Source organism: Cornus florida, unplaced genomic scaffold (assembly GCF_030987335.1).
Source record: "Cornus florida cultivar Cherokee Brave unplaced genomic scaffold, ASM3098733v1 CherokeeBrave_3.0.0_Hap2_Chr04, whole genome shotgun sequence".
In the NCBI taxonomy this organism is placed as follows: Eukaryota; Viridiplantae; Streptophyta; class Magnoliopsida; order Cornales; family Cornaceae; genus Cornus; species Cornus florida.
This window is the reverse complement of record NW_026775574.1, coordinates 38,700,804-38,716,056: the sequence shown is the minus strand read 5'-3', so window position 1 is coordinate 38,716,056 and position 15,253 is coordinate 38,700,804. Positions and strand designations below refer to the sequence as shown.

The 15,253-nt window shown below is 33.7% G+C and overlaps 1 protein-coding gene across 6 annotated transcripts in view; it reads left to right on the top strand.

The window, feature by feature from the left end:
• The first annotated feature begins 7,176 nt into the window (after positions 1–7,176).
• LOC132303167 (NAD-dependent protein deacylase SRT2) overlaps positions 7,177–15,253 on the top strand; it is a 55,269-nt gene continuing 47,192 nt past the window's right edge. For 4 of the 6 annotated variants that reach the window (XR_009481101.1, XR_009481100.1, XM_059800319.1 and 1 more), the window contains exons 1-5: positions 7,177–7,391; positions 8,278–8,320; positions 8,406–8,643; positions 8,803–8,868; positions 10,183–10,228. Coding sequence is in view for 4 of the 6 variants with exons in the window: in XM_059800319.1 (XP_059656302.1) it covers positions 7,353–7,391; positions 8,278–8,320; positions 8,406–8,643; positions 8,803–8,868; positions 10,183–10,228 (432 nt within the window). In the remaining 2 variants the exon portion in view is untranslated. The remainder of the gene's footprint in view (positions 7,392–8,277; positions 8,321–8,405; positions 8,644–8,802; positions 8,869–10,182; positions 10,229–15,253) is intronic. The other 2 variants (XM_059800317.1, XM_059800316.1) reach the window with 1 other exon arrangement.

The window sequence follows — 15,253 nt, the reverse complement described above, 5'->3', positions numbered from 1 at the left end:
GAAGGATTCTTCATTTTTCATCAAGTATATTCTAGTAGAACCAAATACGGACATAGATGACCTCAACTGCTGGTACACGAATAGTTTTTCAGTCAGTTAATGAGTTATATGATAAGGTTATGATATAGGTATAGTGAAACATATTATTAATCACAAGGTGATTTAAAGTCAACTTAAGTATTGGAGTTGGCTCTATGATATGTTCTCTCTTATTCAAGTAACTCAGATAGGGTCTGAAGTACAAGAAAGGACTAGTGGTTCATAACGACTGTTTTGAGAAAAGTTGTGATGATTAAGTCTAAAATTGTTAGTCATTTGGTGAATTTAGAAAGGACAAGATATATTAATATGTAAAGTGTCAGATCTATTGAGCAGACATGATGATAACAATAATCATCGTTGTTGTCAAAGTATAATAGCTGGCAGGTGGTTGGTACCAATCAATAGAAATGGTGTGGATATTACAGCCGCTTCATAAACTAAAGAAGAGATAAAAGTATAATCGCATAAACAAGATGAAGAGATTATTTACATTGAATCAAAATTATAATTCCATATAGACCACAATTGGTGAATTTACAAAGTTCACTTATTAACATTAGTTCAAGTAGTGTTCACTTTAGAGTTTTATATTAGCTGGACATTGCAGAGACGGTGATGTTCTATAGTATGTCATTGTCCATTATAGTGGATAAAGAATTTCTATTTCGAATTGGTTTCTCAAAGATTTTCAGTGCAGAGTATGTCTTAGCACTGCTTCATATCCCTAAATGAAGGGACCGATCAAGAGAATTAACCATATCTTGGATATATGCTTAAGGCATATATCATTGACTTTGCAGACAATTGGAAGTATTCACTTCTCTTTTCGAAGTTGCCTGTAGCGATGATTGGCAAAAGAACATTAATGTAGCAACGTTTAAGGTTTTATAAAGTAAATAGTGCAGACATCTTATTTGTTAGGTTGTATTAGAGATAAAGCAATATTATCAGATCTTGGTTACAGTACAGGCACATCAGAATGGAATTACTCTTATTAGAGACTGTAAGCGCGTTGTTCGGCGACAATAGAAGAATTAAGTAAATTGTTGAGCTCGCATATTAGAGGTTGAGTATTGAGAATCAACTTATTTGAAGTGTTTCCCAAGAAGGGAGCACTGTGATTTCAGAAAGAAGGATGATTATTACTCATTACATAAATCATTCCGGATTTTGCTTATCGATCGAGGCAATAGCCAATAGATTAGCACTATCTAATCATTTGTGTTGTGTGTATAGCGATTTTCGTGCTTATATGTTGCGAAATTTGCAAAGATGTGAAATGTTACCAGCATATATGTTGGGTAGATCGAGTTGTTTTTAGATGAAACATATGTGTAGTATTCTTCTCGAGTTCTTGATAGGAACTATGTGCAATGCTAGACGATTATTTAATATGTTTGTGTTCAGTGGAGCCTATACACAAAGGTCGAGTCCACTTGAGAACAGAAAACGAATTTAGAAAAGTAATTCAGAGTTTTGTGAATTCCAATGACGGAATTCCTTTGTTTTGGGGGGAGGGGGGAGAAGAATGTGATTCCAATAATTTTCAAAGAATTCATTTATTTAATTTAATTGATTTAATTGGATTGCTTGGAATTTATTTCATTTGATTGCGGGATTATTTAATTATTTGATTGTGAGATTATTTAATTATTTATTTAATTTAATTGGTATGTTGGTTTGGTTATTTAACTAATGTTTTTTTTATTTAATTTAATTACTTGTGTGTCATTGCTATTGTTGTTTATGTGTTTAATGTATTAAATTGTTTATTAATCAATTGTTAGGTATATTTCATTATTTTATTTATTTTAATTGTATTGGGTTAGACCAAAGGACTAAGTAGTTGGCCAAATGTTTCATCTTGGACTATGGAGGAGAAGGCTTGGATAAGCTAAATAGGTTTAAGGCCATGGTTGTGTGTGTGTGTGTGTATATATATATATATATATATATATATATATATATATATATATATATATAAATAGTATGTAATAATAATAAAACACATATAATATATATGTATATACATATATATTTTATATGTATTATATAATTATATTTATTATCTTATTAGTTCAATTAATATTAGGACTAGGGTTATTTGGTGCGTGTGTGTGTGTGTGTATTAGTTGTGTTAGAGGGTTTTGGTTTTCAAGTGAGTTGCAAAGAGAGGCAAAGATATAGAGAATGATAGAGAGAGGGAGAAAAGATGAATAAGAAGGTGACCGGAAAAGACAATGAAGGTGACAAGGGTTGCCGGAATTGGAGAAAAAGACCAGAGCGATTAAAGAAAACTTGGAGATTGGTTTTTAATCCAAAAACCTGAAGCAAGTTTTATGTTTTACTCTTCCCCTTTTATCCGTTATTCTGTACATCTTTAACTTGACTTTAGGGGATTTAAACAGATGAATTAAACCTGTTTCTATAATTTAAATTAAATTAAGATTTATTATTTATGTGTTTATATGTGTTTGTTGATAAAACCAGTGCTCAAGCACTGATAGTGCTTGAGCACTATTGACCAGATTTGCCCAAATTGACTCCGAATGACCCCGATTTGATTTTTTTAAGCCCTAAACATGTTCTAAGGCTTCGGGATCAGAGTTCTATGATTTAATTGCATGAAATTGGCATCAAACTCTTAGGCTTTGTGACTTATGGAAAAGATTAAGTAATTAATAAGTTAAATTAATCTTTTAAAATATTTAAATTAAGGAATTAAATGTATTATTTAATTTATGATTTTTATCTTTAATTGTTGAAATATCTATGATCTAGAGACATGGTCTAGGGCTGCACTATATGTTGTATTGTGAATAGATATGGTTAGGAGGAGGAGGATTAGAGAAAGGATTAAATCAATTAATAAATTATTTATTATTCCTTTATGATGCTTAAAATGCGATCATAAATGTATTAATCTGGTTTACGACTATAATCATATATATTGACATGTGGGTGATCTAAAATATGATCCTTAACTGTATATGTTTGTTGTACCGTTGATAGAGATGATATTGATGAGACTTATGTATGCATGTATGTGTGGTGGAACCACGTGAGCTAACTAATAAGTCTAAGACTCACTTATACCATTTTGATTTATTAATTATGCAATCATGATAATATTGATGAATATTAGTGATGGGATCATTGAGATATCTAATAAGATAGGCTCCTTTATATTGTATGCCATTGTTAGATATGGCTTTGATGTTTGATGAGTAGGTGGGCTAGCTAATAAGTCAAGACACACTACATTGTGCCATTGTTAGATATGGCTTTGTTGATGATGTTATATATATATATATATTATACGTGTGAACCTTGATACGAGCTTAAGGTCTCGGGATCAGTGGTTAGAACTGAAGCATATATTGCCTGCAGAGATGGGTAGCTGGATATAGGAGATGTGTGTGCCCTGATAGAATAGGACTCTTGACCATCTCGTGTGCCATTGTTTTTATTTATGAGATACCCACTATCCGGTTGAGACTTCCTTATAGTCTAGTGAGAGTCCATAGTGTGTGTGTATATATATATCTATCGACTATGTAGATATTGCATGAATTGGTTAAGGATGTATCACTTATCAGATCTCTAATTGGGTTACTGTAGAAAAAACTTGTTCTAAGGTTTTGACCCACCTTTGTTATATTTTTCAGGTGCCTATTGGTTCCAGTCTTAGAGGTTGTTCGTGCTGATCAGAGAGCATTCATCTTCACTCTCTAGAGTCATTGACGTATGAGTTCTTCTTCATTTGGATTATTTAGCTTGTTTATTTATTATTCAGTAGACTTGGATGTTAATTTAGTTATGGGTTTCATTAGGGGTCCATGATGTTCGAATTCTTGAGTTGTACATTGGAGATTTTTTATATAAAAGGATTTGAGACTTATTTATTATTTTAGTTTTCCCTTTTCGGTGTTAGTTTTTATTTTATTATATTCCTGTTGTATTATGTGTTCGTTTATTACCTAATTGTTTTGATATCTCTAGGTTTTCGGGTGTGGGTCTGACCACTCTACACGTGAAAATTCGAGGGTATCACATATAGCTCTACCTTATGATCCATTTAATAAAGATGAGTAGCTTGTGGAGGGCTGCCAACGGATTATACGTTGGAGTTAATCAGATTAAGAGATGGAGCGAGTGTATTGATTTTGAGGGCTTTCGGTGGGTTCTGCGGTGGAGCTGTGAAGATGATACGGCTGTAGTCTTCTAGCTTTAAGGTTTTATTCTTATCACGTAAGAGTACCAAAATCAATGACTAAGATAAATTAAATGTGATGATAAGCTACTAACACTTAGGCCTGATTAATGAAAGTAACTGAGTTGGGCTAAACTAATATATTGTATGGGTTAAACCTTTAAACATAATAAAATGAAATTACGTATGAGCCAATTATTAACGAGCTTATTCATGAGCCTAAAAGAGCTTGTTCATGAGTCTATACGAGCTGAGCCCAACACTGTTCAAGCTCGGCTCATTTATTAAACGAGCCTAGAAATTGAGCTCGAGCTTGACTTGTTTACTTAACGAATAAGCCCGAGCCATCGAGCCAAGTTATTCGTGAACAACTTGGTTCATTTGCAGCCTTAATCTCAATTTTCAAAAAGAAGAAATACAGAAAAGAAAGAACAAATAAAAAACAAATTTTCAACATAAAATTAGATCTTACAAGGTTTCCACCATAGCTCCACCTTAAGATCTATTCAAGAGAGATGAGTGGCTTATGGAGGGCTACCAATGGATTATACATTGGAGTTAATCGGATTAAAAGAAAGAGATGGAGCGAGCTGTATTGATTATGAGGGCTTCTAGTGGGTTATGCGGTGGAGTTGTGAAGATGATACGGCTGCAGTTTTCTAGCTTTAGGGTTTTATTCTTATCACTTATGAGTACCAAAATCAATTGCTGGGATAGATTAAATGTGATGATGGGCTACTTACAGTTGGTCCGATTAATGAAAGTAAGTGAGTTGGGCTTAACTAATATATTGTATGGGCTAAACCTTTAAACATAATAAAATGAAAATACATATGAGCCTATTATTAACGGGCTTGTTCACGAGCCTAAACGAGCTTTGTTCAAGAGCCGAGCTCAACACTGCTCGAGCTAATTGAGCTCGAGGTTTATTAAACGAGCCTATAAATTGAGTTTGAGTTCGGCTCGTTTACTTAATGAACGAGCCCTTAACGAGTCGAGCCCGAGATGTTAATAAACCTTTCAGTTCATTTGCAGCCCTAGCCACATGGAAATTACACATGAGACCGTAGATATAGGACAAGACTTGCCTACTCACCGGTGAGTAGATTCCTACCGACCGCTAATGGGGTCCAATTACAAATACACATATACTCTGCAATTACAAAATTAGGAAAGTTATAAATAAGGAAATCAGAGATGGTGCTTAATTATCACTTTCCTATTTTTTTTGAATCCTCTTTTTTTCAACTTTTTTTTTTAATCTTGACGAAAGAGATAATTTCTTTAATAAATATAATTTTTGGGGGGATTTTCTTCCTATCAAAAGAGATATATTTTTTTTAATGTTTACTTTTCTTTTTTTTTTTTGATCCGGTCAAAAAGGTAATTTATTCAACATAATTTTGTTTGCTAATTTTTTATGGGGGCCATCAAAAGAAATAATTTATTCAACAAAAAATAACCTTTTATTTTTTGAATCTTATGAAAAGAGATAATTTTTTTGAATCCTCTTTTTTCATATATATCTTTTTGAATCTAGACAAAAGAGATAATTTCTTTAATAAATATAATTTTTGGGGCGGTTTTTATTCCTGTCAAAAGAGATAATTTTTTTTAATGTTTACCTTTTTTTTTTTTTTGGGTTCGGTTAAAAGAAGCAATTTATTCACATTTTTTTTTTTTGGGTCTTGTGATTCAATTTTTTTTTTTCTTTCTTGTCAAACCGATCTAAAAAATTAAATATTAGAGATAAGGAGAGGAAATCTGAAAGGGTTGTTGTGTCATTTAAAATTTAATAACCATTTAGTTGTAAAGTTAAGGTTTAATAACCATTTAGTGGTAAAGTTAAGGTTTGAATTGCCGTTTCATTTAAGATTGTAGTGCAAGTGTAAAAAAATGGAGTGCCAATATTGCCTCCCAAAAATTATCTCTATTGAATAAATTATCTATTTTGATAACTCCCAAAAATAGGTTATTTTTATTAAATATATTATGTCTTTTGACAGACTCATAAAAAATTACCCAAAAAAAAAAAAAAAAAAAAATTACCTTTTCTGACAGAAAAAAGGTTACCTTTGTTGCAAAACTTATTTGTTTTGATTGTACAAAAAAAAAAAAAAAATGAAAAGGTCACTATTAAATAAATTATCTCTTTTATAGGCCAAAAATAAAATTATTAGTATGAATTAAATTATCATCTTTGAGAGGACTTCGAGGAAAAAAAGAAAAAGAAAGAAAGTAGAACACAGAAAGAAAATAGTAAATGAAGTAAATATGGTAAAAAAAATAGTTAAAATTGTATAAAGGGTAGTTATAATATTATAAAATAAGAGATGGCACATTTATAAATTTAAGTATTTTCTTGTCAATTCCTTTAAAAAAAAAAAATAAATGGAGTGCAATCGAGGACAAATGGAGTGCTAATATCACCCCAAAATTTATTGTGTTTAATTATCACTTTCCTGAGTTTGTAATTGTACGCTATGTGTGCATTTGAAATTAAACCATATTAGCCGGTTAGAGCATCTCTAATGCCCTCTCAAAATCAAAATATAGTATGTGGATGAAAATAATACACTCTAATTAGTTCTCAAAAGACTTTTCATATCTTTAGATGGTCAAAAGTATTGCCATATACCCACACCTCTAAAAAATTTTGGAGATGTCTCTTTTTTATCATACCATAGCGTTTATCAAAATATATCATGCAGATGAAAATAATACACTCTAAATAATATTTTGAATGAAAAGCATTACTAAAATTACTAAAATATAATATTTTGACAGTTCTTTTTATTTTGATAGTCCTCTCAAAATATAGTTTTGGTATAAAAAAAAATAATATTTTGCATTGGAGTGTTAGCATGGTAGGAGGGATGACTCCGTTGATACAAAACCGTGTGTGGTGTGTGTGAGAAAGAGAGAGAGAGAGAGAGAGAGCGCATTTATTCATAGTTTTAAACGGTAGAGAAATAGGCAACGTGGAAGAAGAAATCTACTGTTCCTAATTTTGCAGGCAATAAACGATGTGTTCAATGTTGAGACAAGGAGAGGACACACAGACACAAACCAGAGCCAAAGCCAAAACCAAATAATCATGGCGATGCGAATGCCTTATTATCGACCTTTCATGTCGGTAAGTCTTCTCGCTCTCTCTCAAATTCTTGAAAATACCAAATTTGAGAATTTAGAATTCCCAATCTGTCATGCAAATATGAATGATTATTTATTTTTTCTGAGTGAAATTAACCTAACCCATATATGCTTCTCTGTGTGTGTATATATGAGTAGTAATATCTATTCTGGAAAAAATGATTGGAGTGAGCGAATTAGACTTCTCTTGCCCATTATAGCATCAATATTTTGACTATGGTGAAAATTAAAATAAAAAGCTAAAAATCTTTTGAAAATGAACCTTCCCATATAATTGGTATAATTAGATTTTATTTTAAGGAAATTATATTTAAAATGAAGCAAAAAATTTGAGTTGGAGAGAATTTGAACAAAGAGAACAGTCATGCACGACTTTCTTAGTTTCTTTACATGGTTAGCATCGCAGATACGCCCACTTATGATCTTAAATTAAGACTAGCATAAAAGAAATAGGGTACATTGCCCTGGCTAATGTTAGGATCAGCCACATTTTAATTTTGAAATGTTTGTCAGAATGTATATTAATTTAACATAGCTATGGTATTTGTTAATAGGTTACACCAGCCGAGGCTAGGACCAATATTAATTTGAGATTCGCAATATATATATATATGTATATATATATTCAATATAACTCTGGTAGTTGTTAATGGATGATAGATATTCTTGAGCTTGTAATGGTGCACTGAGTCAATGACCATTCTATGATGGTTGAGAGTGTAAAATTTTCAACTATCTAAACTAATAATTTTGGATATGTCAGTATCAGATTGCTTTTTTTGGGTTAGCCACAAAAACATTGATGCCAAACCATTTTTCTGTTCAATTTGGAACCCTTTAACAACCTTCTCTGCTATCTGAACATGCAGACTTTTAAAAATGCGAGGGACCTGCTTGGGACTATAATGAATGGCAAGTCTTCTTATTCTACATACTTATGTCTTCAGCATCACAGTTTAGCCTGATTGACACTCTGTCGATTTAAACTTGTGTACAGATACTGTTCTGTCAAGTAGCAAAAGCTGGCAATCTTCAAGCAGAGTGACTAGAGTCGTATCTTTTCAGGGCTCAGTAAAGTCTGTACAAACAACATGCAGGATCTCAGTTCCTGGCACTTCGCCGGAAAATAAAAATAAAACGTCTCCAATCTTTTTGAGGGACAAGAAGTTGGTTCCTGAATCAGATCCTCCAGGCATGAAAGATGTGAACCTTTTGTACCAATTCTTTGATCAGAGGTCAACAAAAGATATTCTGATATTCCCAAAGCTATAGCTTTATTTATATGGTTTCATAGTGCATTTTAAGTTCTCTTTGGCAATGGAATTCAGTCATTTTATTATCTTGTAATTATTTCTGACCATTTTCTGTTATATTGGCTATATACCACCATGCAGTACCAAGCTTGTGGTTTTGACCGGTGCTGGAATAAGCACAGAGTGTGGAATTCCTGATTATAGAAGGTTCTTCTTCTTCCACTTTAAAGTGTACATTCAGATTATAAGATCTGCAAAACCTAGATTATGGAACCTCCAATTATGGGTTTCCCACATTAAGAAAATATGCATCATGCACCTGCACTTTTGTTACTGTAAGCATCTTGTGATTTTCTAAATTTTCGTAGTCATCAATAAATTATAGTTTTTATTAATTTGAATTTTTTTTTTAAAAAAAGAAAAAGAAAAAAGTTTGCTTCAAACTTTGCAGGATCATGGATTTGTTTTCATTTGGCAGCCCACAAACTATGGCAGCAAAAAACATTATTTGGCAGCTCGTCAACATTGAATTTATTTTTTGTTCCTTTTTGTTACTTATTGTAGTCCAATACATTTTGCACGATCCCACATTGTGGTTTTCAATAGTTGATAAATTTTATTGGTTGTTTCTATTATTCCAATTGATGAATGTCGTCAGGCTCAACTGATCTTCATTGTCTACCTTTACCTTTTATCATAGAATGCAGTACGTGAGACTTTTAAATTAATGATGATTTTTTGTCTCCATGTATCTGCAGTATTTCCCTTGTAAATCATTTCTAGTTTGTGTTGCTTGTTGATAGCCATCATTATATAAAATGTATACAAATCTTTTTTTTTGGGCATGCCAAAGTAGATAAATCATGTGGTTATTTTATTTATATGTTTATTTTAGCGATAGTCATCAACTTTCCTCAAAATGTCCACTTTTTTAATGCTGTTGAAAAATGTGGCCTGTGTTGGTGCAATTCTTTAAAAACAAATTATCTAGAACTTTGAAACAGTAAATATTTCCAGGACAATTGTGAAAGACTATTTTATGAACCAGTCCTTTTTAACTCAATGTGTCATATTACAGTTTTCAAAAAACCGTCTTTCCGTTTTCTGATTTCTATTATGCAAAAACTAAAGACTTTTCCCAGAATGCTGAACCAAACAGGGCCTTAGTATATGCTGGTCAGGATTCTTGCTTATCTATATAATGATCCTAGTTTTAGTTGAGGTCAGTTTCTGTAATTCTTTGGTTTCAATGGCATTTCAGTTTGAATAAAAGATACGTGACTCAAATGTGCCATTCATCCTGAGTGTTTTTAACTGCACTGTTTCTAATCCCTGATTTACATTTGTTGGGAGGCCATTGTGCCCTTGGCCTAGGATCCTATTAGATTGACAAAATATTGAGTTTGCAGCACAATCTTTGAATATAGATTCTATCATTGCTTAGTTGAACGCGTGCTTAAGTCAATGTTCTTTCTTAATTTTTATCCTTTCTTAATTTAAACTTGTTTTTTATTCATGCAGCCCCAATGGAGCTTATAGTTCAGGTTTCAAACCAATTACCCATCAGGTGATTTGAAGGCATGTGCTATGATATCTTGCTCTTATACTATAATTATTTATGTATCATTCAATTGGTTTTTCTTATGTTCCATGTCAACGGAGATTCCGGAGTAGAAAATGGGAAACAGAGAATTAAACAATTTGGAGCAGCTCCTAGTAGAGTCAAAACATAAAACGGAGAAGGATAAAAACATACTGTCTGTCACTAGCTATTACTATGTAAAGAAGCTTCAGGCATACTTATCTGTTTAAATGAAAGGCATGAATTCTTTGATGCATTAATCATTTATACCGATTATTAATTATCCGTATTTTGTGCTACAAATAAGTCCATGACAAATGATTTCAGCCCCATGACATCAGCACTGTGCAGTTACTATACATGGCTGAGTACCTATAGAAAGACAAATTTAATAGTTGTCGCTGGACTGGATTATCATAACTGATAGTACTAAAGACTACGGACTGGAAGTCTGGAACCCGAGGCTCTGATAGAGAGTTGTGTAAGGTCTACTGATTTAGACCTAGAGGGGGGTGTTGTAGAACAATTTAACTGTTTTGACTGATTTTTGAATTGAAATAGAACTGTGATGCTGTGGCCCGAATTTTGTTTTAGCCCGGGTCGCGTTGTGACCTGAAAAGTGCCCCTGAGAAATTTTTTTGATCTATATATATATATTTTTTTTCCGCTTGCGGGTTGTGGGCCTTGTTTAGTACTCTCTTGTAGCCCAGTATATAAGGGCGCTTAGGACTTGTTTGGCATGCGCTTTGTTTTAGGCGTTTTATTTTTGGCTAAAATAGAAATAGTGTTTCTGCTGTAGGAGTGTTTTGGAAAAAAATCGAAAGCATGTTTGGGAATGATGTTTTGCTGTGGAAATATCGGAAACAGAAACATGCAAAATATGGTTTTGGGCCATGAACAGTTGTCAAAACAAGAAAAAACAACTTTTTGGTGTTTTGGTTTTGGGCCACTGTTCACGAAGTGTTTTAGTACTGTGTAAAATAATGTAAGGCCGCACCAAACATGCTTTTGTTGCCAAAATCGACACTGTAGCAGCCTAAAAACAAAAACAGCAAAAACAAAACACATGCCAAACGGGGCCTTAGGGTTTGGAGTGGGATAGCAAGAGACAGTGAAAATCGCAGGAAAGAGAGAGAGCAAGAACTAGGGTTTGGGAGGCTGAAACTTGTAATCTCTCGATTTTTGCATAGTGAAATCGTTTGCCGGATCCTCACCATGAACGTAGGCCTCTTAAGCCTAACCACGTAAATCTTTGTGTTCATTGTGTGTGGCGTGTTTGCTTTTCTATTGTGATTCGTGACTTGTTCTTGGTTGTTGGGGCTTGTCGTAACAAGAACTAACAAATTTATTAATCAAAATAAGCTAGAAGAATGAAAAATCATGCAATCCACAAAATTAACTGCAATAAAGCAGTTAATGATGAACACTAGATTTTTACATGAAAAACCCTCCGAAAGGGAAAGGAAAAACCACAGGACCTTGTCCATGCAAACTAATTCACTATCAAGAAAGATGGACTACAACCTTGGTTAATAGTTGAGTAACCTTCGAACATCTATTACCTCCTTGATACAGAAGACTCCAAACTTTCTCCTCGAAAAGTCTCCAAACATTGCTTTGCTCATCAATAACATCTGCTCCTTACGAATCTGTTTCTCTAATGAATCAGTCTTAGCCACTAGTGAATCACGAATTTGCTTCTCTGTGGATTAAACTGTATACACTCTCCAAAACTAAGTATGATAAAATAAAAGAAAAATATATGCACTCACATAAACTCACAAAAATCTACAGTCAATGATGTATCCTCTGTATGTACCTTGTGTATGAGTGTTTGTCTATGACGCAGGACAAGTAGTCTCTAATAGTATTCAGATACTAAAAGATAGTAACCAGAAGGAAAGCAAGGGATGATAATGAGAAGATGAGATAAGCCGAGAAGAAAGTGATGAGAGGACAGACGAAGGGGGTGAGAAATCAGACTGAAGGAGGTAGGAGGTAGGATAGATAGACGGAGGGATTAAGAACAACAAGAACAAGGAGGGAGAAGGACACAAAGGGAGTTCGCAAACTCAACAATAATATTCAATTTCTCAAAAACTGAATTCTCATATTACAAAGGAGCCTTTAGATAGGCAAAATCATAACAAAACCCTGTATAATAAAATCCTAAAATATCCTTGAAATTAAAACAGTACTAAAAATAACCATACGCATAAGTAAAACCCTAATTTACTAAAATCCCTAATTCTATCTTTCTTTTGCCCTTTTCCAAAATTAGAGCTTGAACATGTGAGACTCATCATCCATGAAAACCATTATAGCTCGTTCCCCATCAATTCTCCTCAGCGGAGAAGAACTCTTCCCCGAAGAGTAAAGCGTGAAGTATTGCTCGAAATAGCTCGAATCAACACGGTAAGACTCATCTGTAATCCATGAAACATTTGAAGCCGGATAATACATCCATTGTGACTCACTCTGACTGTTAATAATATCCTTAATCGAATTCAAATGCCATAGTTGACATGAAGGGAGGACAAGTGATGCTGCTGAAGAAAATGTAATTCCACCTGGAGAAGCACAAACTAATGATAGCACTTAAGAGGCTCAAAGGTACGTCAGTTAGGCATCAAATACTTCACATGAAAAATTGGACTAATACTATTATCCGATGTCAAGTCAAATAAGTGTGCATAAGGTCCGTAATTGGGAGTGATGTGGAGATATCGATTGATTTGGGCTTGCAAAGTCTCAAAGGAGTTAGAAGGTTTTGGTGATTCTCAAATAAAAACATAATCTCCATTAATGAACTTCTGATTCCTAATATGAGCATATGCAATAAATTCATAATTTTTATTACTCAAAGTAATTTGTCGTCGTATATCGGCATGACTCGACAAAGGAATCAGAGATTTCAAATGAACAAGGATGCGGAGGCAACAAAATAAAGTTAATGGGCTGGAGAAGGAAAATCAGAGGTATAATCTCAAAAGAACAACTTCCAGACCAATTGACCAAGCTATATTTTATGCAAACTCCACAATAGAGAACAAAAAGTCCGAAGTGTTTAAGGGCACTCTTACAAGATAACTAACCAACTTTCCTATACCGTGATTAACAACCTCAAATTTTTTGTCAGGACAAAATGCAAAGGAAAGTTTCAAACTAGTGGCCAAAGATGCCCAAAGTGTTTTCCAAAAATAGCCTGCATACTTAACGTCCCTACCTGAAACAGTGGAAGTGTGTGAATCATGAATTCTAACATCCTCTACATGATTATCTAGAATGGGATGACGTGGGACATTAGATTCAGGTGATTGATATTTAAACACATTTTCAGATGGAATTTGTAAAACTTCTTTTGCCATTTCTGTTGTTAACATGAGTTCATCAACACAAGGCTGAGGAGAGGGCCTATATTGTGCCTTAGAGTCACTTTTTAATGGTCTTGCGGGATTATTTTTGCCATTATACTTGAAGGTATACGTGTTCTCTTTACAACAGTGATTCACATTTAAATCACGTATCAATGGGCGACCAAGAAGTACATGGGCTACCTTCATAGGTAAGACATCACACCAAATCATGCCAGAGTAGTCACCCATTTGAATTGGAACTAAGCACCTCTCAGAGACAATCAAGGAAGTTTCTTCTACCCAGGCCACTCTATATGACTCTGGATGAGGTTCGGGTTGAAGCTTCATTCTATCAACCCCTGAATTTGACACTACATTTATTGAACTTCCTTTATCAATGATGATTTTACAAACTTTATCTCTGCATTGGAGGCGTGTATGGAATAGATGGGTGTGTCTCCAATCATCTTTCTTTAAGAGAACTGATGCAACGCTTGTCAAGACATTGTTATAGGTCTCATCTTCTTTCCAATTTCTCACATGGCTAGGGAATGGTTCAATTTTATTCACAACATTTAAGTACTTAGGTGGAGGATACCTACACTCTAAGACTTGACGCGATTGAATAGTTGAAGTTTTCATAAGATCATTGGTTCGACATTACCAAAATTTTGTCTCTTATTTGTCACGATGCCGATATAGGACTCAAATTAAATTTAAGTAAACCAAATTATAAATTAATGCAATGCTCACACAAGAAGCAAAAATGGAAATAAAGTAAATCATGTGAATGTTGCAAACTAGTGTATGAGAATTGCTGCAAGGTGGAAATCAGGTGCAGAATTGGTGATGACAGAATTTAGAGGGCATGGTAGCAGAAGGTCAGTCTACACAAAAATGACTATAATTCAAGCAAGGACCTTTTGCAAATTTATTGACTTAATAAACAGATAAAAGTACTAAGAACAATTTTCAAGGAAGCATGTGTACCTTTACCAAAGTATGAGGTAGCTACCATAACAAAGATGGCTCCAAAAGTTGCTCCAAAGACTGAAGTGTGGACAGATTATACTCTGTTTTGGTTCTGAAACTGAGCTGGGCTTGAGAGGGAGAAGAGACACAAAGGGAGTTCGCAAACTAAACGATAATATTCAATATTCCAAAAACCGATTTGTCTGATTACATTTGGGCCTTTATATAGGCAAAACATAAACAAACCCTAAAACAACAAAGTACTAAAATACCCCCAAAATCAAAACATTATTATAAATAACCATAACCATAAATAAAAACCCTAATTTACTAATATCCCTAATTTTATCTTTCTTTTCCCCTTCTCTAATGATAAGTTCGGGTCATATGTGGTTCTAGCTCTTGAGTTGCGCCTTGTTCTCCATCAATTCTCCTCCGCTTAGAAAAACTCTTCTCCGAAGAGTTAGAACAAAAGTACCAACCCCAAAGAATGCATCCAGTAATGAGTTTAGAATTGCTTGGCTCACTAAGGGCAACATGATTAAGTGTTTTCTCTTCAACCAAATCAAAGCTGAATTCAATTCCACGTTCTTCAACTTTATTCCCAACAACAAAATCTATAGGATGAACATCTGTAACAAAAGATAAAGCTGTTGGAGAAGACAGCTCTATCACGCTTTCT